At 41.2% G+C, this 23,099-nt stretch overlaps 1 protein-coding gene across 2 annotated transcripts in view; it reads left to right on the forward strand.

The window, feature by feature from the left end:
* elovl2 (ELOVL fatty acid elongase 2) overlaps window positions 1-23,099 on the forward strand; it is a 196,576-nt gene that overhangs the window by 17,242 nt on the left and 156,235 nt on the right. Inside the window, exon 1 of one of the 2 annotated variants that reach the window (XM_043719003.1) lies at window positions 6,232-6,299. The exons of the other annotated variant lie outside the window; for it this stretch is intronic. Coding sequence (XP_043574938.1) covers window positions 6,234-6,299 — 66 coding nt within the window. The 5' untranslated portion in view covers window positions 6,232-6,233. Of the gene's footprint in view, window positions 1-6,231; window positions 6,300-23,099 lie in introns of those variants that run through there. 2 annotated transcript variants of the gene reach the window in all.

Here is a 23,099-nt window from a genome sequence, read left to right on the forward strand (position 1 = left end):
TCCAGTTTGGAGATCATTTCCACAAGGCTTGTCACTGTAGGTAAGTCCCCCGGGGCAGCTGTGGACGCCTCAGCTGCAGCTGGAGAGGGTGGGGGAGGGATTCCTGCTTGCTGAGAGCTGCGGGGTCCCTTCCCTTTGGTCATTTTTACTAAATATTACTAAATATGTTTAAATGTAATACTAAGCAACTAATTAAATTAAACAGCTACTATGAATGATTTGGTGAGTGTGGTGCGGGTGGGTGACCCACTTTACCCAAGTCTTGGGAGGAGCACTATAGACTCAGACTTGCTGGGTCGCCGCCATCTTGGATCCCCGAGGTGTATTTCTTTTAATGTGAAGAATGACAGTTCAGGCAGATGAACTTAGAACTTGGATTACTACATATAACTATGGTGTTATAGCTATTACAGAAACCTAGTCGAGAAGGGGATAAGACAGGCAGCTTAATGTTCTGGGTTTAGATGTTTCAGGTAAGAGAGAAAAGGATGTTATGTATTACTGATAAAGGAGAATATCACAGCTGTACTGAGGCAGTTGAGGAAATTGCTTGGAGGGCTCACCTAATGAGCCCATATGGGGAGACCTCAGGAATAGGAAGGGTACAATCAATTTGATGGGATTTTACTGCAGGCCTTCCAACAGGTGGCCTGTCTGTCATAAGCTGCTTGTCTTATTCCCTTCTGGTAGAGGGACAGAGGCGTGGACAGTTTATGGAAAAAGGTAAAAACAACAAGGTTGCTGTGGTGGGTAACTTTAATTTTTCCTACACTGTATTGATTGGGACTCGCTTAATGCCAGGGGCTTGGATGGGGGGATATTTGTTAGGTGTGTTCAGGATAGTTTTTGGAAACAATATGTAAATAGTTCAACTGGAGAAGGGGCTATATTAGACTTAGATTAGATTAGATTACTTACAGTGTGGAAACAGGCCGTTCAGCCCAACAAGTTCACACCAACCCGCCAAAGCGCAACCCATCCATACCCCTACATTTACCCCTTCACCTAACACTATGGGCAATTTAGCATGGCCAATTCACCTAACCTGCACATCTTTGGACTTGGTATTGGGAGTGAGCCAGTCAGGTGATCGAAATTTCAGTGGGGACCATTTTGGGAGCAGTGACCATAATTCTGTAAATTTTAATTTACGTATGGATAAGGACAAGTGTAGACCTCAGTGAAAGTATTAAATTGGGGGAAGGCTGTCTACCACGATATTAGGCAGGAACTGGAAAATGTACATTGGGGTGGCTGTTTGGGGAAATCCACATCTGACATGTGGGAATTTTTTAAAGGCCAATTGATTAGAGTTCAGCACCAGCATGTTCCTGTGAAAATGAAGGATAAGGATGGCAAGAGAAATTGAAAACTTAGGAAGAAAAAGGTGGCATAGGTAAGATTTAGAAAACTGAAGACAAACAGAGCTCTCAAAGAATTCAAAGATAACAGGAAAGAACTCAAGCAATGATTTAGGAGGGCTAAAAGAGGTCATAAAATGTCTTTTGCAAACAGGATTAAGCAAAATCCCAAGGTGCTTTGTCCATGTATAAGGAGCAAGAGTAGTTCAGGAAAGGGTAGCATTACTCAATGACAAAGGCGAGAACTTATGTATGGAACTGGAGGATGTGGGTGATTTCCTTAATGAATATTTTGCATTGATAGGAGAAGAACAGGTTGGATGATGAGGGGTATATTGATATTCTAGGGCATGTCAGTATAAAAAAGGAAGAGGTGTTATGAAAAACATTAGGGTGGACATGTCCCTAGGACCAATGGGATCCCATAGAATCCTTACAGTGAAGAAAGAGCCATTTGACCCATTGCGTCTGCACTAACCTCTAAAGAGCATCCACCCAGCCTCACCCAATCCCTATAACCCTCAAGCAACTTTTATCATGGCTAACCCACCTAACCTACACTCTAAGGCACAATTTCTAGCATGGCCAATCCACTTAGCATGCACATCTATGGATTGTGGGAGGAAACCAGACCATCTGGAGGAAACCCATGGAGAACTGGCAAGCTCTGCATCAATAGTCACCCAAGATTAGGATTGAACCTGGATTACTGGTGCTGTGAGGCAGCAGTACTAACTGCTGTACTATCATGCCATCCTGCTCCAGTTCTATCCCAGAATGCTGAGGGAGGCAGTTGAGGAAATTGCTGGAGCAGTGTACGTAATCCTCGTTAGTCACAGGAGAGGTACTAGAGCAGTGTAGAATAACCAACAGTGTTCCTTTGTTTAAGAATGGCAACAGGAATAATCAAGGTTATTACTGGCTGGTGAATCTTATGTCATGATCGGAAAATTATTTGGGAACATTCTTAAGGGTAGGATTTATTCATAGTTGGAAAAATATAGATTTATTAGCGATGAGCAACATGAGTTTTTTTGAGGAAGTGAGCAAGTTGATTGAGGACAGAGCAGTAGATGTTGTCTCTAAGGACTTTAGCAATATGTTTGACAAGGTCCCTCATAGCAGATTGATACAAGATGTGATCAATGGTGAGCTGGTAACATGGATGTAGAACTGACCTCGCCAGGAAGATAGAGACATATGGACCGCGTAGAGGCAAAAGGTTTTAATTTCCCACCTCTCTGCTCTGTCTTCCTCTCCGACCTATCACCTTCACCCCTACCTTCATCTACCTATCGCACTCCTAGCTATCTTTGCTCCACTCCCTCCCATTTATCTCTTAGTCCTGCTGGCCCACAAGTCTCATTTCTGATGAAGAGCTTATGCTTAAAACATTGATTCTCCTCAGATGCTGCCTGATCAGATGTGCTTTTCCAGAACTACACTCTCAACTCTGTTCTGTGTTTGACGTTCTGTGTAACCCCCGGACCAGTGATATTTAAACGAATTATAAACTCATTAAGGATTAGTTGCTGGGGTCTTCTGTTTTTGTTCCATGTTTAAACCCTTCTGGTGTTTTTCACACTTTGTAACTTTCAAAAGTCTCCATGGACTAGTGTGCAAGTGCTGAAGTAGTTTTTGCTTCGTATTGCAAAGCAGAACAAACTGCGAGAGCAGGATGGCGTAGGCAAGAAGTACTGTCAGCACGGGGTGGCTGTATCTGTTCAGAACTTCCAGGTAGCAATTCTCCTGCTTTACCTTTCACGAAGAACAATTAAGGAATAACCTCCTGAAATCAACATTGAATTTGAACAATTGCTACAGCCACAGCACTAACCACAAGAGTACTGCCAGTGACTGAGAAGGTGATCGTATCAATGAAGATTTCAATGCCTGGCTGCTTTCATATTGGTGCTGGAGATGTTAATGTCCCTCAGTTTACAATATATGCTAAACTGGGGTAAGGCACAGAGCATTTTACTTTAGAGAGAGAAATTAATTTTATTTCTATTTGCCGGACTTAATCATGTTGAATCTATGCATTTTTTTTATGAGTCTCGTGCCTTTGGTCAGCAGTCACATGATACCAAGTTGTAGTTCAACAGGTTTATTTGAAATCACAAGCTTTCTGAGCACTGCCCCTTTGTCAGGTGAAGTGAAGAGAAGCACCCAGGCACAGAATTTATGGGCCGAGAGATCAAAAGATTATATACATGGTGTGACTGGGAGTGTTAAATAATGACTGTCTGCAGGCGATCAAAAGACAGTGTGAGTAAAGTGTTGACAGCTGAATAGCACATGAATCCAATTAAATGACATAGAGAGATAATTACAAAAAAAAAGGTGGTGCTGGAAGCAAACCAGTTGGCTAGAATAGCATGATAGGTATAAGAGTAGCATACCAAAGGTCTATCCAAAGTAACAAGTAATTCAAAACTGTACAAACAAATTAAAGTAGAGAGATCATAAGTTATCAAGTGATGTTAAAACAGGACAAAAAGGAAGATTTTACAAATACAGATTAGTATAGTGGGTTTGCATGGAGTGCAACATGAACATAGTTAAGGCCATCTTCATGGGCACAGAACTTGGCTATCAGTCTCTGTTTGGCAATTTTGCATTATTGTGTATCTCAAAGGCTGCCTTGGAAGGCACTTATCTGGAGATGAGAAGCTGAATGTCCTTGACCACTGAAGTGTTCCCTGACTGGGAGGGAACATCCCTATCTGGCAATTGTTGAGGAGTGTCCATTCATCTTTTGTCATTCAACTGCTCACTCTTGGCAATATACCATGCCTCAGAGCATCCTTGCCTGCAGCATATGAAATAGATAACGTTGGTTGAATCACATGAGTATGTGCTGTGTACATGGTAGGTGGTGTTCCCATATGTGATGGTAGTATTCATGTTGATGATCTGGCATATCTTGCAGAGATTGCCATGGCAGGGTTGTGTGGTGTTATGATAGATGTTCTCCTGAAGGCTGGCTAGTTTGGCACAAATGATAGTCTGTTTAATGTTTGGCAGTTGTTTGAAGGCGAAAAGTGGGGGTGTCGGGATGTTCGTTGTCATCGGTGACAAGTTGAAGGCTGTGAAGAACATGGTGCAGTTTCTCTGTTCTGGGAAAGTACTGGATGATGAAGGAAGCTCTATCGGTAGTATCCTATGACTGACTTCTAAGGAGATTGTTGCGATACTTTTGCTGTGGCACATCAGAACTGACTATCAATGAGTTGAGCAGCGTATGCCATTCTCAAGAAGGCATCTTTCAGCATCTTTAGGTGTCCATTGCATTCCTCCTTGTCTAAACAGATCCTGTATATATGCAGGGTCTGTCTGTAGGGGATGTTTAGGGTGGAGGCTAGAGAAATGCAACATCATGAGGTTATCCACGGGCTTGCGATTAAAATGAGGTACTGAGGTGTCCATCCTTGCTGGAGGTGAGACTGATTCTGAAGAGTAGTCAGTCATAAGTCTGATAGTGGATGAAACTTGTTAATATCATTGAGTAATTGTTCAGTGACTCTTTGCCATGAGTCCAAAGGAAGATAATCTTGTTGATATATCTGGTGTATAGTGTTGGTTAGAGGTCCATCTCAGCAAAGAAGTCTTGTTCGAACTTGTACATGACCACAATGTCTTTACCTTTGACAACCAGTTCTTCATTCAGACACACGCACAGCCATGGGGACCACATGTTGGCATATTGGGGTGCGAATGTGGTCCCCATGGTTGTGCGTGTGTCTGAATGAAGAACTGGTTGTCAAAGGTAAAGACATTGTGGTCGTTTTAGGATGACGTTTGGAAATTGGCAGTTGTTGGTGTTGAGTACTGAGGCTGTAGTAGCAATGCCATTGTTGTGGGGGATGCTGGTGTAGAGTGCCAAAACGCCCATTGTGACGAGGAATGTTCCTCGTTTGACTGATTCATGAGTGCTGAGTTTTTGTAAGAAATCTGTAGTGTCACGACAAGGCTGGGGTTTCAAGGTGCCCTCAACATAGACAGAGAGGTTCTCACTCAAGATCTTATTGTCTGATATGATGAGACATTGTTATGAAGTAGTGGGTATGTACTATACCTTTAAGAGAGAGTGAAAGCTGTTTTGTACTGACCTGTCATGTGACTGACTAGCAGTCTCAGAGTGTACTGGAAAATTGAAAATATGTAACATTTGGCTATGAAACTAGTACCTGCATTTTGGTTGCAATGTTTTCACAATAGTTTGAATTTAACCAATCAGCTTAAATTATGCCCCAAGATACTAAAACCCTGTTGAATTTGAATTTTACTTTTTTGGGGGCTGCTCATCTCGGGATATGACTCTTGCTTGCGGTGCGAGAGGTCCTGGGTTCAAATCCCCCCAGGAGTCCCCAAACCGTTATGACATGGCGGTGAACCCTTCTGCTAATTAAACCAAACATCCAGAAAAGCTCACCTCCCCTCATAATCTGTTAAAGTATGAATGACAGAGAACTCTAAAATTCCACAATTGAAAGAAAATAGCTAATTTATTCTTTAACTCTAAAAGTGAACATTAAACAACAACTATTCACAACTCTAAGCATCCTTTCTCCTGACTGCTTATTATCTGCCTCCAACTCTATAACAATCTACAGTCCCAATAACCACCTGCTTTAAAATTACATCAACTTAATTTTCAAAACCAGACAGCGGTAGTTTTCTCCCATGTCCTCCTCCCTCTGGCTGTAAATCTCCTTTATTTTGCTGCATATGAAAGAGGTAGCTTTGATAGAGAGTGTTTTGTTGGCAGTTACTCTGGCAACCAAAGCAACCAAAGCTCAGGTACTTGTTTCACAGCCAAATGTTACAAATTTTCAATTTTCCAGTTCACTCTGAGACTCTAGTCAGTCAATGACAGCTCTCCGTGCAAAACCACTTTTACTCTCTCTTAAATGTACACCTCACAACAACATCCAGGTGTGTTGGCTTTGTTTATCTTCAGAAGGCAGTAAACGTCTCCTATGCGAGAAGTTTGCAGGTTGAGAGTATATAGGATACTCTGAAGGTCTGGATAAAATGTCTTGATCAGTATGTTGATTTGACAATGTGTTCTTTGGTCAGATTGGCAGGTAGTTTTCTGTACTGTTGCTTGTTCAGTTGTTGGTATGTGTCTTTGCAGTCATTGGTTCTATTCTGAATGATGATGGCTCCTCATTGGACCACCCGGAGGAAACCCACGCAGACACGGGGAGAATGTGCAAACTCCACACAGAGAGTCGCCTGAGGCGGGATGTGTCTTTGCAGTCATTGGTTCTATTCTGAATGATGATGGCTCCTCATTTGACTACTGGTTTGATGACAATTTGCAATTGTATTGAGAGCCTAGATGACATTGCAATGTGCTTAGATAACATTCTGCACTATCTTGAGTGTGGCTGATGAATCTGGCATTAACACATTTTCTGATGGCTTGAATATACTCTTTCTTCTTTGGTCGCTGCACTATGGATCTCTGTGTCGACTGTTCCGGTTTGTTAGTTATCTCATTGTGCTTGCTGTTAATATCTTGGGGTTTGTGGAAGAATTCCCAGATCCTCATTTGCCTGATGAATTCCTCTGTGTCTACTGTGTGGCCAATGGTGTTCATTTTCATTGAACGGAGCCAACATTATTGCTCAGCCCTAACTGCCTTTGAGAAGGTGCAACCTTGAACTGTTTTTGATCTATCTGTTGTATTTGTACTTAGAGAGCTATTAGGGAGAGAAATTCAGGATTTTTACCCAAGGATAGTGATGGAATGAGGGTAGAATTTCAAGTCAGAATGGTGAGTGGCTTGCAGGAGAATTTGCAGATGGTGGTGTTCCTATTTATCTGCTGCCCTTGTTATAGAATCATAGAATCCCACAGTGTGGTAGCAGGCCATTTGGTCCATCGAGTCCACACTGACTCTTCGAACAGAATCCCATCCAGACCGAACCCCCTACCCTATTCCTGTAACCCTGCATTCCCCATGGCCAATTCACCTAGCCAATGCATCCCTAGACACTTTTAACAATTTTGCATGGCTGATCCACCTTGCATATAGAACATAGAACATAGAAGAATACAGCGCAGTACAGGCCCTTCGGCCCTCGATGTTGCGCCGATCCAAGCCCACCTAACCTATGCACATAGTTGGACTATGAAAGGAAACCGGAGCACCCAGAGGAAACCCTTGCAGAGACGAGGAGACACAGCCCAAGGTTGGAATTGAACCTGGGTTCCTGGTGCTGTGAGTCAACCACTAAGCCACCATGCTGCCCTTGGCATTCTAGATTGAAGTGGTCATGGAAGGTGCCATCTATGAATCTTGGGTGAAGTTCTGCAGTGTATCTTGGAGACAGTACATATTGTTACTACTGAACGTTAATGGTAGAAAGAGTTGATGCCTGTGGACATGGAACCAATGCAGCAGGCTACTTTGTCGTGGATGGTGCCAAGCATCTTGATTATTGTTGGAACTGCAGTTGTTCAGGTAAGTGAGGCATTTTCCATCATAGCCCTGACTTGTGCTTTGTGCCTTGGTGGACAGGATCGGGGGAATCAGGAGGTAAGTTACTTGCTACAGTAGTCCTTGCTACTGAACTGGTCTTCTAGCCACTATATTAACTGGTGAGTCCAGGTGAGTGTCAGCTAACCCTCAGAATGTTGATAATGGGGGATACAGTGTTGAGAACATCATTGAATGTCAGGGGCAATGTTTAGGTTGTCTCTTATTGGAGATGGTCATCGCTTACCATTTTTGTGGCACAAACATTACGTATCACTTATCAGCACAAGCTTGGCTGTTGTCCAGGTCTTGTTAAATTTGAAACATGGACTACTTCAGGATCTGAGGAGTTGTAAATTATGTTGAACATTGTACAATAATGGGTGAACATCCCCAGTTCTAATTTTACGATGAAGGGACAGACATTGATGAAAATGGTTGGCCAATGACACTACTCTGAGGAACTCCTGCAGGGTTGTCCTGGAGCTGAAATTACTGACCTCTAACAACCACAACCATATTTCTGTATGCCAGATATAATTTACCAGTGAAGAGTTTGCCCCAATTCCAATTGATTCCAGTCTTTCTAGGGTTTGTTGATGCCACACTTGGTCAAATGCAGCCATGATGTCAAGGCCTGTAACTGTCACCCCTGGAATTCAGTTCTTTTGTCCATGTTTGAACCAAGATTGCAATGAGGCCAGGAGCTGAGTGGCTCTGGCAGAACCCAAACTGGGCATCACTGGGCAGGTTGTTATTAAGCAGTGCTGCTTGATGGCACTGTTGAGAACATCATCCATCACTTTACTAATGATCAAGAGTGGACCTATGGGTGGTAAGTGGCCTGATTAGATTTGTCCTGCTTTTGTTATGAACAGGAAATACATGGGCAATTTGCCACATTGTTGGGTAGATGCCAGTTTAACCAGACTTCCTTAAGTTAATGAAAGTTATTGAGTTTATTAGTTTGCAAGTGTGAAAAGAAATAATAACGCAACTCACATGTGCAGATTAGAAATCAGAAGTGAATCAAAAGATATTTGCATCAGTCTTTGGATGTTTATGAAGAATAGCTAGTGGGAATGTTGATGAATGAACATTCAATTTCGAGATTCTTGACTTTATAGTCAGCTGAAATTCCTTTGTCCTTTGTTTCTTTTGAACTGGCTTGCCAATTAGCTACAGTACTCACATGCATAAGTGACAAGTGAATGGTTCTTTGCCTGTAGCTTTCACACTACATTTGCACTCAAATCTAGGCTAATATATATAAGTGCCTCAGCCAAATGACACATTTTCACTCACTGACATGCACAGACCAGTATTGAGAACCTCACAGAATGATAGGTGTTAAACATACTTTTGAAAGAGAACATATCTCACATCCAGACTGCTATCTTTTCTCTTATCATTTTCATGATACTGGAGATTATAGTTTAGTTATTACAGCATTTATCCCTTTGACGTTTCCTTGGCACCTTCAGATGTGAAATTTCTGCATTCATTCCTCGTCAGACAGCTACTGAATTGATATCCACGGTTTTCTTTTGCATATATGTCATCTTAAAAAAAAAACACATTGCAAGTAAGTGCTCAATATGATGAGAAGTGATCCAGGGTTACTGATCATAGGTCATGACAAATGCTGCATGTACCTGCCACACCTCAACAACTGGATATCTGGGAAGGCAACAAAGCTTGGTGTAAGGCCAGCAACATTACTAACTCTGTGAGGGTAAGACAGAGTATCTGGATGTTAAGCTTGAATCTTGAATTCCAGGAAGTGCTGAAAAGTAAATTGTAGTATTGCGGTGCATTGAATAGCATGAGAGGTTAATGGTGTGTCATACAAGACAGGCATTTACCAATCTTGATTATCTAGGTAGAGTCTTAGGCCTCTTGAAGTACTGTTGCTAAACTGGTCTCTGCATTACAGTGATTCAACAGCAGCAGGGTAATAGAAAGTATTTGCCTTACATGGTGAGCAGGTAGCTACTTTCAGCTAATGATTTTTGTGTCACTGTTAAGGTTCACTTTCAAATAAACATTCCGGTTGGGGCTCCCAAAGAAAGAAATAAGTCAGGAAAAATGGGAGGCAATGATCTTGTGGTCACTAGACTATTAATTCATAAACTCAGCTAACATTGTGGGGTCCCTGATTCAAATCCCACCTTGGAAGATGATAGGATTTAGGAATTAAGAATCTACTGATTGTGAGAAAAACTCATCTGGCTAACTAATATCCTTCAGGGAGGGAGACCTGCCATCTTCACCTGCTCTGGCCTACATGTGACCCCATACCTACAGCAGTGTGGTTGACTCTGAATTGCCCACTGAAATGGCCTAGCAAGCCACTCAGTTGTATCAATTGCTAAGAAGTTTCAACAAAGAAATAAAGCCATACAGAACTGGCATAGACCTAGGCACCGGAAAAGACAATGGCAGAAGCAGCCTTGTTGACCCACCAAAGTCTTCCATACCAGAATCTGGGGCTAGTGTCAAAACTAAGAGAGTTGTATCATAGACTAGGTAAGCAACAGCCTGACATATTCATTGCATCATAATCTCACAGACTATCCCTGGAAATGTCCTGTCCCACCAGCAGGACCCAGCAGAGATGTTGGCACAGCTGTATACAGTCAGGAGGGAGTTTCCCTGGGATCATCAGCATTGACTCTGACTCTGGACCCCATGAAGGGTGGCACAGTGACACAGTGGTTAGACTGCTGCCTCACTGCATCAGGGACTCAGGTTCGATCCCAGCTTGGATGACTGTGTCAGGTTTGTGTGTTCTGTCTGTGGCTGCACAAGTTTACTCTGGGTTCTCTAGTTTCATCCCCCAGTCCAAAGGTTAGATGGATTGGCCAAGCTAAAAATTGCCCTGTAGTGTTTAGATGTTAAGGACCAGACCCAAATCTCTCAAAATATATTAAGAAGATGGTCTAGACCTTACATTTTTCTTATTTTAAAGGTAAATGCAAGGTGTTGCTTTCCATATACAATTCGGTAAGTCAAACTATCAACTTTAAGTAACACTCACTTTATTTTTACATGACAGTTAAAATACAGACAAAATAAAATAAAAGAATAGGCAAATGCAAATTCAGTAAAATAAATAGTTTCAAATGCAATTCTAGTAGCAGGAAGAGAAACCCAGCTTTCAGCTGTAACAGAGAGGGGAATAAGAGCTTCCACTTCCAGCTTCAAGACCCCAGCAACTGCAGAAAGCTAAAACTAAAAATCCTGGTTCTCTGGGAGCTTGATTCAGGTTGCTTTTATTGTTTCAAATTATAAAGCCCTCACAAGCTGTTTGCTGTATTGGCTATAAGCAGATTGTTGGTCACCTCTGTCTCAACCTTTCTTAATTTTAGGGAAAAAAAAACAAAATATATATCTTGAAGAGTTAGTATCATCATATAGATTAGGTGGGCTAGGCATGGTAAAAACCCTATGTGATGTTATAGAGATCGGGTGGTGGAGTGGGCCTGGATGGGATGGCTTATGGAAGGTTACTGCAGACTTGATGGGCAGAATTCTCAACTATAGAAATTCCGTGATTATATGATTCTATTCTCAGTGCTTCATGTTGTACACGGGCTAGGAAACCTTCAGCTGATTACCCCATATTCTCCTTCTTTGCCTGATGCATCAGTACTCCTACAGGTTGAACTGAGGATGGCAAGGACACAAAATGGACTCTGGGTGGGGAATTTCAATGTCCACCATCAAGAGTGGCTCGGCAACTGCACTACAAATCGAGCTGGTCAAGTCCTAAAGGACTGTTATTATTGGGTAAAAACCGAAAGAACTGCAGTTGCTGGAAATCAGAAACCTAAACAGAAATTGCTGGAAAAGCTCAGCAGGTCTGGCAGCATTTATGGAGGAAAATCAGAATTAATGTTCTGAGTTCAGTGAACTTTGTTCAGAATGGGGAGGGGTTTAGCCATTTTTAGATTTTCTGACCTATAAAGGATGGTGGGCAATTTCCTGGACTGCTGTCCCAGTTACAGTGCTGGCAATTCTATAGCTTCAACAACCTTAATGGGAAAGATGGCCTTGCTGAGGCAACCCTGAGACCATGAGGATGCTTCAAGATGGAGATGACCTTGGAGGTGTATTAACTTGCACAGAGGCTGGTGTTCTGTCACCAAGTCACCCTTTATTGACATGTGCATAGTACTTGACACTTGACTCTGAGTGATCAGAACCTTTGACTTTTCTTTTGGTCTTTAAATAAGGGCTTTAGTAAAGCTTTTGGCAAGGTTCTGCATGGTAGACTAATAAGTAAAGTTAGAACATGACATAATTGCATAGAGATCAGTATCCTATCACCAACTCACTCTTTATTTACATGTTCATAATACATGGGGTCTGACCAGCCAGCTCAAAACCCTTCCCTGGGCTGAGGGGATCTTAGAATCTCCTGTTTATATATTTTTTTTAACTTTTTGAGTCCACTGAACTGAGGAGATTCTAATCTTTCTTTTTTGTTTTTCTTTCTTCCCTAAACTGAGGAGATTCTAAATCTCCTAGTTATATCTCCTGTTTATATCTGTGAGCCAGGGCTCCCTGATCGGCCCAGGTTAGCAACCATTATCAGGGAGCACGTTTTCTATGAGATTCCCCTGGATAACCTCATTACAATCATCAGTGGTTGACAACCACCTGATGAAGAAGCAGTGCTTTGACAGCTAGTGCCTCCAAATAAACTTGTTGGACTATAACCTGGTTTTATGTGATTTTTAACTTTGTCCAGCCCAGTCCAACACCAGCACCTCCAAATCCTGTCCCCTTTCAGTAGCTCGAGCATGGGCTTATGGTCTGTAAGTATTACAAATTTAAATCTGTAAAGATATTGGTGGTACTTTCTCATCTTCCAAACCTTCCTTCTCTATGTGGACATTTTTGCACTCTGCATCAACCAAAATCTGGGAAGCATTTATTGTTAAGTGTTCCCCTCCATCGGGCCATCTGTGAATCAACAGTACCCTGATATCATGCAGGGAGGCATTGCATGTCATTATCAGATCTCACTTGGGATCACAGTGCACCGAAACCTTAGACGATGGTAGCTGCTCCTTCACTTACCAAAAGACTACATCTTGGCAATGAGACCATTTCCAGAGCTGACCCTTTTCCAATAGCAGGTGTAAGAGTGTCTGGATAGAGGTCAGGTTAAATATGAACATTCTGTAATAATTCACCAATCCAAGGAAAGACTTAAACTCCAGTACAGACCTGGGAGCCGGAGCACCATTGATCGCTCTCAGATATGTATATATAAAACCCGGTCTGTAGCCAAAGTACTTCACTTGGGATGCATAGAACACACATTCTTCCCTTTTAGGGTGTATGGCCACTTTGAAGAAACATCTAAGGACAATGTCCAAGTTCTGTGGTTCTGTTCGCCGAGCTGGAAGTTTTTGTTGCAAACGTTTCGTCCCCTGCCTAGGTGACATCCTCAGTGCTTGGGAGCCTCCTGTGAAGCGCTTCTGTGGTGTTTCCTCCGGCATTTGTGGCCTGTCCCTGCCGCTTCCGGTTGTCAGTTTCAGCTGTCCACTGTAGTGGCCGGTATATTGGGTCCAGGTCTATGTGTTTGTTGATGGAGTTTGTGCATGAGTGCCATGCTTCTAGAAATTCCCTGGCTGTTCTTTGTTTCGGTTGCCCTATAATGGTAGTGTTGTCCCAGTCAAATTCATGTTGCTTGTCGTCTGCGTGTGTGGCTACTAGTGATAGCTGGTTGTGTCGTTTCGTGGCTAGTTGATGTTCGTGGATGCGGATCGTTAGCTGTCTTCCTGTTTGTCCTATATAGTGTTTTGTGCAGTCCTTGCATGGGATTTTGTACACTACATTGTCCAAGTTTGCTAAGTGTTCTTTATTGGTCTTCTCTGTTACTATCATGCCATCCAGATAAATAGCAACCTGGGGTAGATCTTACAAAATGTTCTCTGTCATCTGCTGAAAAATGGCACAGACTGATAATACACCAAATGGCAGTCTCATCTATTGGTACGAACCCTTATTGGTATTGATTTGGAACAAATGGTATTGGCAGGTAATCTAAGATGATGTCTGTCCAATCTGAATTTCTTCAGGTACACATCAGGTGGGAATGCTTGAAGTAGAAAACTTGATTTGTGTAGAAAACTTGATTAGTTTCTGTTGTTTGTGTCCTTTGGATAATAAAATTTTCTTTTGATGTTTAAGGAACTCTGCAGCCTTGTGTGAATATCTTTCAGTGAATGATCACTATGTTAACCAAAAAAAAGATCTTTAATGCCAGATTTCATTCTGGGTTCTGACTTGTTCACTAGTACCATCAGCTGGAATTGTAACAATTGTTCCAGACAAATTTCCGTTTTCAATGACTGAGCTAGTTCCAGTTTCTTCATTATCCTGAAGAGGGTCCTATTCTTCCTGGTAACTTCGCATTCCAGTCTTCTATTGAGCAAATTAACAACTTGAAAGAATTTTCTTTTACATAACGTGGACCTTGATTGGGTTTAAGGAATCAATGGATGTTGACAGGCAATATACAAAAAGGAATTTTGAAAGTTATTTTGAGGAGTGTACTAATGAACTGGTCAATGAAAGTTTGATTGTTAGTAAGTTTCTAAAATCCATTTTTTTGAGTAGATCTGAGGATCTGTTCTCCAGAATTCCTGCAACTCTGAGTCCGTTACAAGACTGGTCTTAGGCTAATTTTTCTTCTAAACTGCCTTTATTAGCCTTAGACAGAGGTTTTATTGAGCAGTTGATTGTATTATATATTCTCGCTACTTGGCTATGCAAGGCAGAATAAAAGGACTCCTACAACTTAAAATGTAGTAATCTGTTCTCTGCTCAGAGCGATCAGTACGGCTTGCATTTCTCAGGCTCTGGATTATCTTGCCTTCCAGAAGGTGGAGCTTAAGATATTTCAATATTTTTTATTTTACCTCATATCATTTTACACTTTTTCCCTTCTCAGTGTTTCACCCAATGCCACTATGCCCTTCTGAAGTGTAGCGACCAGGAATATATACTGCATTCCAAGTGAGGTCAGTGTATAGTTTCATAGCTACATCAATGTCTTGCTTTAATTTTCTTACCCAATTTATGTACAGATCTGGTTATTACCTTTCATGTTTAGCTTCTGCTGGTAATTTTCCGTGTAATGAAACAATGACTGACAGACCGAAAGATAAACAATATCTCTGCAGTAAAAGAATGGTTATGGTTGAAAGATTAAATATGGTAAATAAATTACGAATAGTGAAAAATAATACAACAATTTCTATTTTCCTGGTTCCTAAAGTTCAGAGGGGCATAAAGGCATTGAGTAGGGTATAAACAGGCAAAATTGTAAAATGAGATGAGATAAAAGGAAAAGAAGATTGAAGGATATTAAACTGCATCTTCTACAGGGCAAGATAATGTAGAATCTATACAGTTTAAGCCCTAGTGATCTCTCCAACCAGAAGCAGAATATACCTTTAAGTGGTTTGAGTTTTTATATTCTGCTTTACATAGCCAAGCAAATAGAATATATAGAGATGAGATAAAAGGAAAAGAAGATTGAAGGATATTAAACTGCATCTTCTACAGGGCAAGATAATGTAGAATCTATACAGTTTAAGCCCTAGTGATCTCTCCAAGCAGAAGCAGAATATACCTTTAAGTGGTTTGAGTCTTTATATTCTGCTTTACATAGTCAAGCAAATAGAATATATAGTATGAGTAACCATAATTAAGTTAAATTTAAGTCAGTTATGGAAAAGGATAAGGATTTGGAAGTTTTGGAAAGGATTCAGTGGAGATTTACTAGGATGTTGGCTAGTATGGAGGGAAGGTTGTATGAGGGAGAGTTGAGGGAATTGAGGCAGTTTTCATAAAAGAGAAGGTTGAAAGGTGACTTAATTGAGACATATAAGATAATCAGAAGGTTAAATAGGGTGGAGAGTGAGAGCCTTTTCCCTTGGATGATGATGGTTAGCACAAGGGGACATAGCTTTAAGTTGAGGGGTGATAGATAGAAGTCAGATGTCAGAGGTAGTTTCTTTACTCAGAGAGTAAGTGGGGAGTGGAACACACTGCCTACAACAGTAGTAGACTCTCCAACTTTAAGGGCATTTAAATGGTTATTGGATAGGCATATGGATGAAAATGGAATAGTGTAGGTTAGATGGGCTTCACAGGTTCCACAGGTTGGCGCAACATCAAGGGTGAACGGGCCTGTACTGCACTGTAATGTTCCATGTTCTATATTCTATGATGAGCCAGAAATAAAATTTCTAAACTGGAGGAAGATGTTTTTTCCTAATATATGATTTGGCCCAAATGAATTAGGAGCAGTTACTTGTCAGAGCAGGAGGAGGCTTTCAAACAGGAAATTGTGAGTGTACAGGACAATTCTGTTCTTGAAATGTGAAGACTGGTGAGCCCTGGATGCCAAGGAACACAAAGGTTGGGGTTAAGAAAGAGAGAAAAGCTTATGATAGATATTAAGGGCTCAGTATGGCAGAATTCCTACAGGAGTATATTAAGTGCAGTGAAAATTTAAAAAGTTAATTTAGGAAAGCTAAGGCAGTGCATGAAAAAGATTGGCGGATAGAATAAAGAAAAACCCAAAGTGATTTTTAAAAATATATATAAAGTGCAAGAGAATAACGAGTGGAAAAGGAGAGTCCATTAGAAACTATGGAAGTAACCTGTGTATTGGTTCAGAAGATGTGGGCACAATCCTCAATGAAGACTTTGCATTAGTCTTCACAATAGAAAAGGATGATGCAGGAACAGGTACGGACATTAGAGTGGAGGATTGTATGATATGAGAAGAAATTAACATGACAGTGGAGGTAATGGCAGGTTTAAAAATGCATAAATCTGCAGAACCAGATGAGGATATTGAAGGAAGAAAGGAAGGAGATATCAAAGACTGTGACAATAATTTTCAGTTCTCCTCTGGCCACAGACAGGCTGCCATGGAGCTATAAAACTGCTAATTCAGTCATTCATTAAATAAGGGATGGAATGAATAGACCAGGAAATTATAGGCCAGCCAATCTAACCTCAGAAGTGGGGTTTATTATAATTTTGAAGGACAGAATATATCTGCACTTGGAAAGGGACTGATTAATTTTTTTAAAATGGGCATGGATTTGTTAAGAGAAGGCGATGTTTGACAAATTTGATGACCTTTTTGACGAAGTAACCATGAGTATTGACGTGGACTTTAACAAGGCTTTTGATAAGGCCTCTCATTGCAACTGGTCAAAAAAGAAGGGCTCATGGGATCCAAGGCACTGTGAGACATTGAATCCAAAATTGGCTGAGAAGTAGGATTCAGAGGGCAATTGTGAAGGGATGTTTCGGTGACTGGAACTCTGTTTCTAGTGGGGTTCCATCGGGCTTGGTGCTGGGACCATTGCTGTTTTTCCTCACATTTATTTATTTGGACTTAAATATAGGGGATATGATCAAGAAGTTTGTGAATGACACACCAGTTGGATGGGAATTAAGTGAGGTATATAGTCATAAACTGCTGGAAGATATCACTAGACTGCTCAGGTTGGTAGAGCAGCAGTAACTGGAATTCAACCAAAAGAGTGTTAGGTGATCTATTTTGAGAGGGCTAATCAGGCAAGGGATTACACAATGAATAGTAGGACCCTGGAAAGTACTGCATATCCTCAGATCTCCAAATATAACTGGATAGGTAGATAAGATGGTTAAGAAGGCATATTGGACATTTGCCTGTATTAACTGAGGCAAAGTGTAAAAGGTTACAATGGAACCAAATAAAGATCATGGGTTAGACCACAGCTGGAGGTACTGTGTTCAGTTCTGGTCACCACATTCTAAGAAGGGTGTGAAACAAAATCAAAAATTACTGGAGAAACTCAGCATGCGTGGCAGCATCAGTGGAGAGAAAGCAAAAATAATGTTTTTGGTCCAGTGAGCCTCCATCAGAGCTGATTGTAGCTGGAAAAAGGTTGGTATACATGCTGAAGATGGAGATGGGAGTGGGGAAGAAGGAGCTAATGATGGTGGAGACGGAACCCAGAGAGAAAGAAAAAGAATTTGGGGCAGCACGGTAGCTCAGTGGTTAGCACTGCTGCCTCACACAGCCAGGGATCTGATTCCAGCCTCAGCTGACTGTCTGTGTGGAGTTTGCACATTATCCCTGAGTCAGTGTGGGTTTCCTCTGGGTATTCCAGTTTCCTCCCACAATCCAAAAATGTGCAGTTTAGGTGAATTGGCCATGCTAAATTGCCCATAGCGTTAGATGCATTAGTCAGGGGTAAATATGGGGAATGGGTTTGGGTGGATAACTTTTTGGAGGGTCGGTGTGGACTTGTTGGGCCGAAGAGCCTATTTCCATACTGTCGGGAATCTAATCGGGCAGAATACACATATATCATCCTTTCCTAGTTACAATCAGGTCTGAAAAACAGTCACTGGACCTGAAGCTCGTCTTTCAGTCCATAGATGTTGCTAGATTTGCTGAATTTTTTTTTAGCAATTTCTGGTTTTGTTTCTGACTTCCGGCATCTGCAGTTCTTTGGATTTTTGATAAGAATGTGACAAGTACATGAGGAGATTACCACAATTCTGCCTGGACTAGAAGGTCTGAGCCATGAAGGTAGACTAGAAAGTTTGGGTTTGTTTTCCTTGGAGCAGTGAAAGCTGAAAGCAGACCTGATAAATGTGTATATGATTATGTGGGGTATAGATAAGGTGAAAGGAAGGCTTTTTTATTCATTAGTAGAGAGATCAGTAACCAGAGTGCATAGATTTAAGGTAGGAGGCAAGGAGGAGAGATGACGAAAACATTTTTTACCCAGAGAGTGTTGCAAGTCTGGAACTCTGCCTGAAAGTGTAGTAAATCAGAAATTCCCATAAAATTCACTTGAGTGGCCAACAGCTTGAAAATGGGATTAGTGTAGTTTAGGTGAGGTGATGGCCTAGTGGAACTATCTTGGACAAGTAATCTGGAGACCCAGGTAATGTTCCAGAGTCCTAGATTCAAATCCCATCATGGCAGATCTTAGAATCATAGAATGTCTACAGTGTGGAAACAGTCCCCTCAGCCCAACTAGTCCACACCGACCCTCCAAAGAGTATCACCACCCAAACCCATTCCCCCTTCCCTATTACTCTACATTTACCCCTAACCTACACATCCCTGAACACTGTGAGAAATTTAGCATGGCTAATTCATCTAATCTGCGCATCTCTGGATTGTGGGAGGAAACCGGAGCACCCAAAGGAAACCCACATAGACACGGGAGAATTGGTGGATTTGAATTCAATAAAATTCAGGAATTAAGAGTCCAATGCTGAGCTTGAATCCATTGCCAGTTGTCGTAAAAACTCATCTGTTAACTAATGTCCTTTAGGGAAGGAAATCTTCCACCCTAACCTGATCTAGCCCACATGTGATTCTAAGCTCACAGCAATGTGGTTGACTCTCAACTGCCCTCTGGGCAATGAGTGATGGGTAATAAATGTTGGCCCAGTCAGTGACACCCTCATCCCATTGAATGAATAAAAAAAGTCAGATCTTTGGTGTAGGTACAAAGGTTTCCTTCTGTGCTGTAAATCTCTATAAGTCTATGGACAAATTACTTTTCAGAAATTTTCAACTGGGGAGAGATTTCTGATTTCCCAATCTTAAATATGCTATAGAATTTTGAAAGCAATGTGAAGCAAATAAATCCAGCTGTTTTGGTGACAAATAAGATTCCTTGACCTTACAACGTGTCCCTTATAAACTTTGGGGATACTGACCACAGCATGGTCAGTGTTTTATACATAGAATCCATTCTTATGCCTTTTGGATTCCAATCTTGATTTTAAATTTTATTGAGTCATAGACTGAATGTACAGCTGTCATCCAAATTTAGTGTAGACTGTATATATGACGAAGACAATAAAGTTTTGCTAACATCTATGCCAACCGTAGAATCTCGCATTGTTTGCTCCATTGTCTCAATGTTGAAAGTGATGAATCTACCTCATTTTAAGATTCATATCAAAGGCCATAAATTGCTTATTCACTGATCATCATTTATAAGCCTTTTTAACATATTGGGAAGGATATGTAGTCTACAAATTTGTAAGCATTACATTTTAACCATTCATTTACAAAATGTATTAAAGCATTCCTACCAAATGTTAACTGCTTCCTTTATCCCTCTGAGTACACTTGTTAAATGTGCCAATAGCAAAACAGAAGCTTGAAGTCGTATTTGCATCTGTATATCAAAGTGCAGCATCAGGAGGTGGGATAGAACTCACACAAGTGCAAATCTGGTGATCCATTGGAAATTAGTGAGGGAGAACACTGTTATGACCATAATGAGAATTTCCCTCTAGTCCCACAACTCCACTGCTTACAATATTAATTTAAATATTTTGTCCAGTTATCAATATGGTCAGTTATATACTTTCTCTATATTTAGGTTTAGATTAAAAGGATCCATCAACCACATTTATTTAAAAATGCAAAATTATTGATTTAACATGAAAATAAGACTCATTCAGAAAAAAAGGAAGGGTAATTTACATTTTTGAAATATGTGGATGTAAGCAGAGGGTGTTGGGATGTTTTTCTGATTGAAAGTCTGTGTTTAGTTGGATCCCACAGGGATCTGTTTGTTGTTTGTTGTTAACATAAATCATTTTGACTTGAATGTAGGAGGGTTGATCAGTAAGTTTGCAGATGATAAAAAAATTGGCAGCTGGTATATCATAAGAAGGATAGCCTTGAATTACAGGAGGATATAGATGGTCTGGTCAGGTGAGCTCATCTGTGGCAAGTGGAATTCAATCTAGATAAATGTGAGGAGATGCACTTGGGCAGGACAAACCAGGCAAAGAAATACATGATGAACAGAAGAACATTAAAATAAGTACTAGGAGCAGGACTTGACAATTGACCTCCTTTAGCCTGCTCTGCTGTTTGATATAACCAAGGCTGATCTCATCTCAGCCTCAGTTCCAGTTTCCCTCCTACCCTGCCTATCCTTTCAACCCGTTACTAGTTAAAAAGGATTCTAGCTCTTGCTTAAATTTCTGTAATACCTTAGCATTCACTGCACCCTGGGATAGTGAGTGCTACAGATTCACAACCCTTTCAGAGAAGTAAGTTCTTTTCATTTCTGTTTTAAATCTTCTATCCCTTGCCCAAAAACTATGATCTATCATTCTAGATTGTCCCCCATAGACTCAGAGTTGTACAGCAAGGAAACAGACCCCTCTGCCCAGCTTGTCATGCTGACCCGATATCCTAAATTAATCTAGTCCCATTTGCCAGCATGTGACCCTTATCCCTCTAAACCCTTCCCATTCATGTAGCCATGACTCTGTCTAAGTTTTCAATCCCCTTTAGCATCTTATACACCTCAAATAGATCACCTCTCATTCTTCTAAACTCCAGAGACTTCTAGGCCTAAACTGCTCAATTTCTCTTCAGAAGAGAAGCTGTACGTATCTGGAATCAGTCTAGTGAACCTCATCTGAATTGTCCCCAGTGCATCCCTCCTCAAATAAGGGGACCAAAATTGTACTCAGTAATATAGGTGTGGTCTCACTAATAACTTGTACAGTTGTAGCAATAATTCCCTACTTATATACTGTATTCCTTTAGCAATAAATGCCAAAATTCCATTCTCCTTCCTTAGTACATACGCACTAGTTATCTGTGATTCATGCATGAGACCACACAGATCCCTCTTCACCAAAGCACTTTGAAGTTTCTCTCCATTTAGGTAGCAAGTTGCCTTTCTATTCCTCCAAACCAAAATGGATAATTTCATAATTATCCACTTTAAGCCTCGTCATCTAAACTTTGCCCATTCACCTAACCTATTCATTTCCATTTTCAAATTTCTGATCTGTTCATTGCAACTTACTTTCCCACTTATTTTAGTGTCCAGTAGGGCTCTGGGAAGCACTGATGATCAGAATGATCTTGGGGTGTATTTACACTAATCCTTTAAGGCATTCGGACAGGTGGATGGAGTGGTTAAGAGGCCTATGTTATAATTGCCAAAGATAGCGTTTTAGAGCAGGCCAGGTTGTGCTGTAACTGTATAAAACATTAATTAGGCCATCGCTAGACTCCCGTGTGCATATATATTCCACATTACAGGAGGAATTAGATTAGATTAGATTACTTACAGTATGGAAACAGGCCCTTCGGCCCAACAAGTCCACACCGACCCGCCGAAGCGCAACCCACCCAGACCCATTCCCCTACATTTACCCCTGCACCTAACACTACTGGCAATTTAGTATGGCCAATTCATCTGACCTGCACATTTTTTTTTGGACTGTGGGAGGAAACCCGGAGTAAACCCACGCTGACACTGGGAGAATGTCCAAACTCCACACAGTCAGTCGCCTGAGGCAGGAATTGAACCCAGGTCTCTGGCGCTGTGAGGCAGCAGTGCTAACCACTGTGCCACTGTTCTGCCCACGAATGTAACAGTACTGGAGAGCATTCATAGAAGATATGTTAGCCTGAGCTGGATTGTTTCAGTTATGAAGAGAGATTTCCTTAGATCCCAGGAAATTCAGAGGGAACATGATGGACATGTATAAAATTATGAGGGGCATAGGTAGAGAGCCAAGAAGAGAGCTTTCCCCTTAGTGAGGGATCAATGACTGGGGGTGGGGGATGTGGGGTGAGCATGGATTTAAACTAAAGTGCAGAAAGTTTAGAGAGATGTCATCCTGAGGATGGTCAGAATCTGGAACTCACTGCCTGCAAGCATGGTAGTGGCAGAAACCCTTATAACATTTAAGAAGTATTTAAATGCGCACTTGTAATGCCAAATGTACAAGGTCGTGGATCAAGTGCTGCAATGGAATCAGAATTGTTAGGTGGTGGTTTTTGAGAGGTGCAGACTTGTTGGGCTGAAGGATCTTTTTCTGTGTTGTATGACTCTATTTGAAATTAAAAAATCTATCCTGCTAAACACCCCAAAACACACACTCCCACAAGAAATAACTGATTTCTCTGCAGAGCTTCACTTTGGAGGAGAAAAAAAGTCTCTGCTTGATAATTGTTAGTGCTTGAAGTCAAGCTCTAGTTAGAGTGGCATTCTGGGACGAGTAGGCAAGTCACTCGAAAGGTCCAACTATCGCTGGGATCTGCGCGGTCTAGGTCATTCAGGAATCACTGAAAACAGCTCCATTTAAGCCTTCTCATAAAGTATTTCACATAGCATAAGAACACCTTTTCAGAAACAGAAGTGTTG

Source organism: Chiloscyllium plagiosum, chromosome 29 (genome assembly GCF_004010195.1).
Source record: "Chiloscyllium plagiosum isolate BGI_BamShark_2017 chromosome 29, ASM401019v2, whole genome shotgun sequence".
Classification (NCBI taxonomy): Eukaryota; Metazoa; Chordata; class Chondrichthyes; order Orectolobiformes; family Hemiscylliidae; genus Chiloscyllium; species Chiloscyllium plagiosum.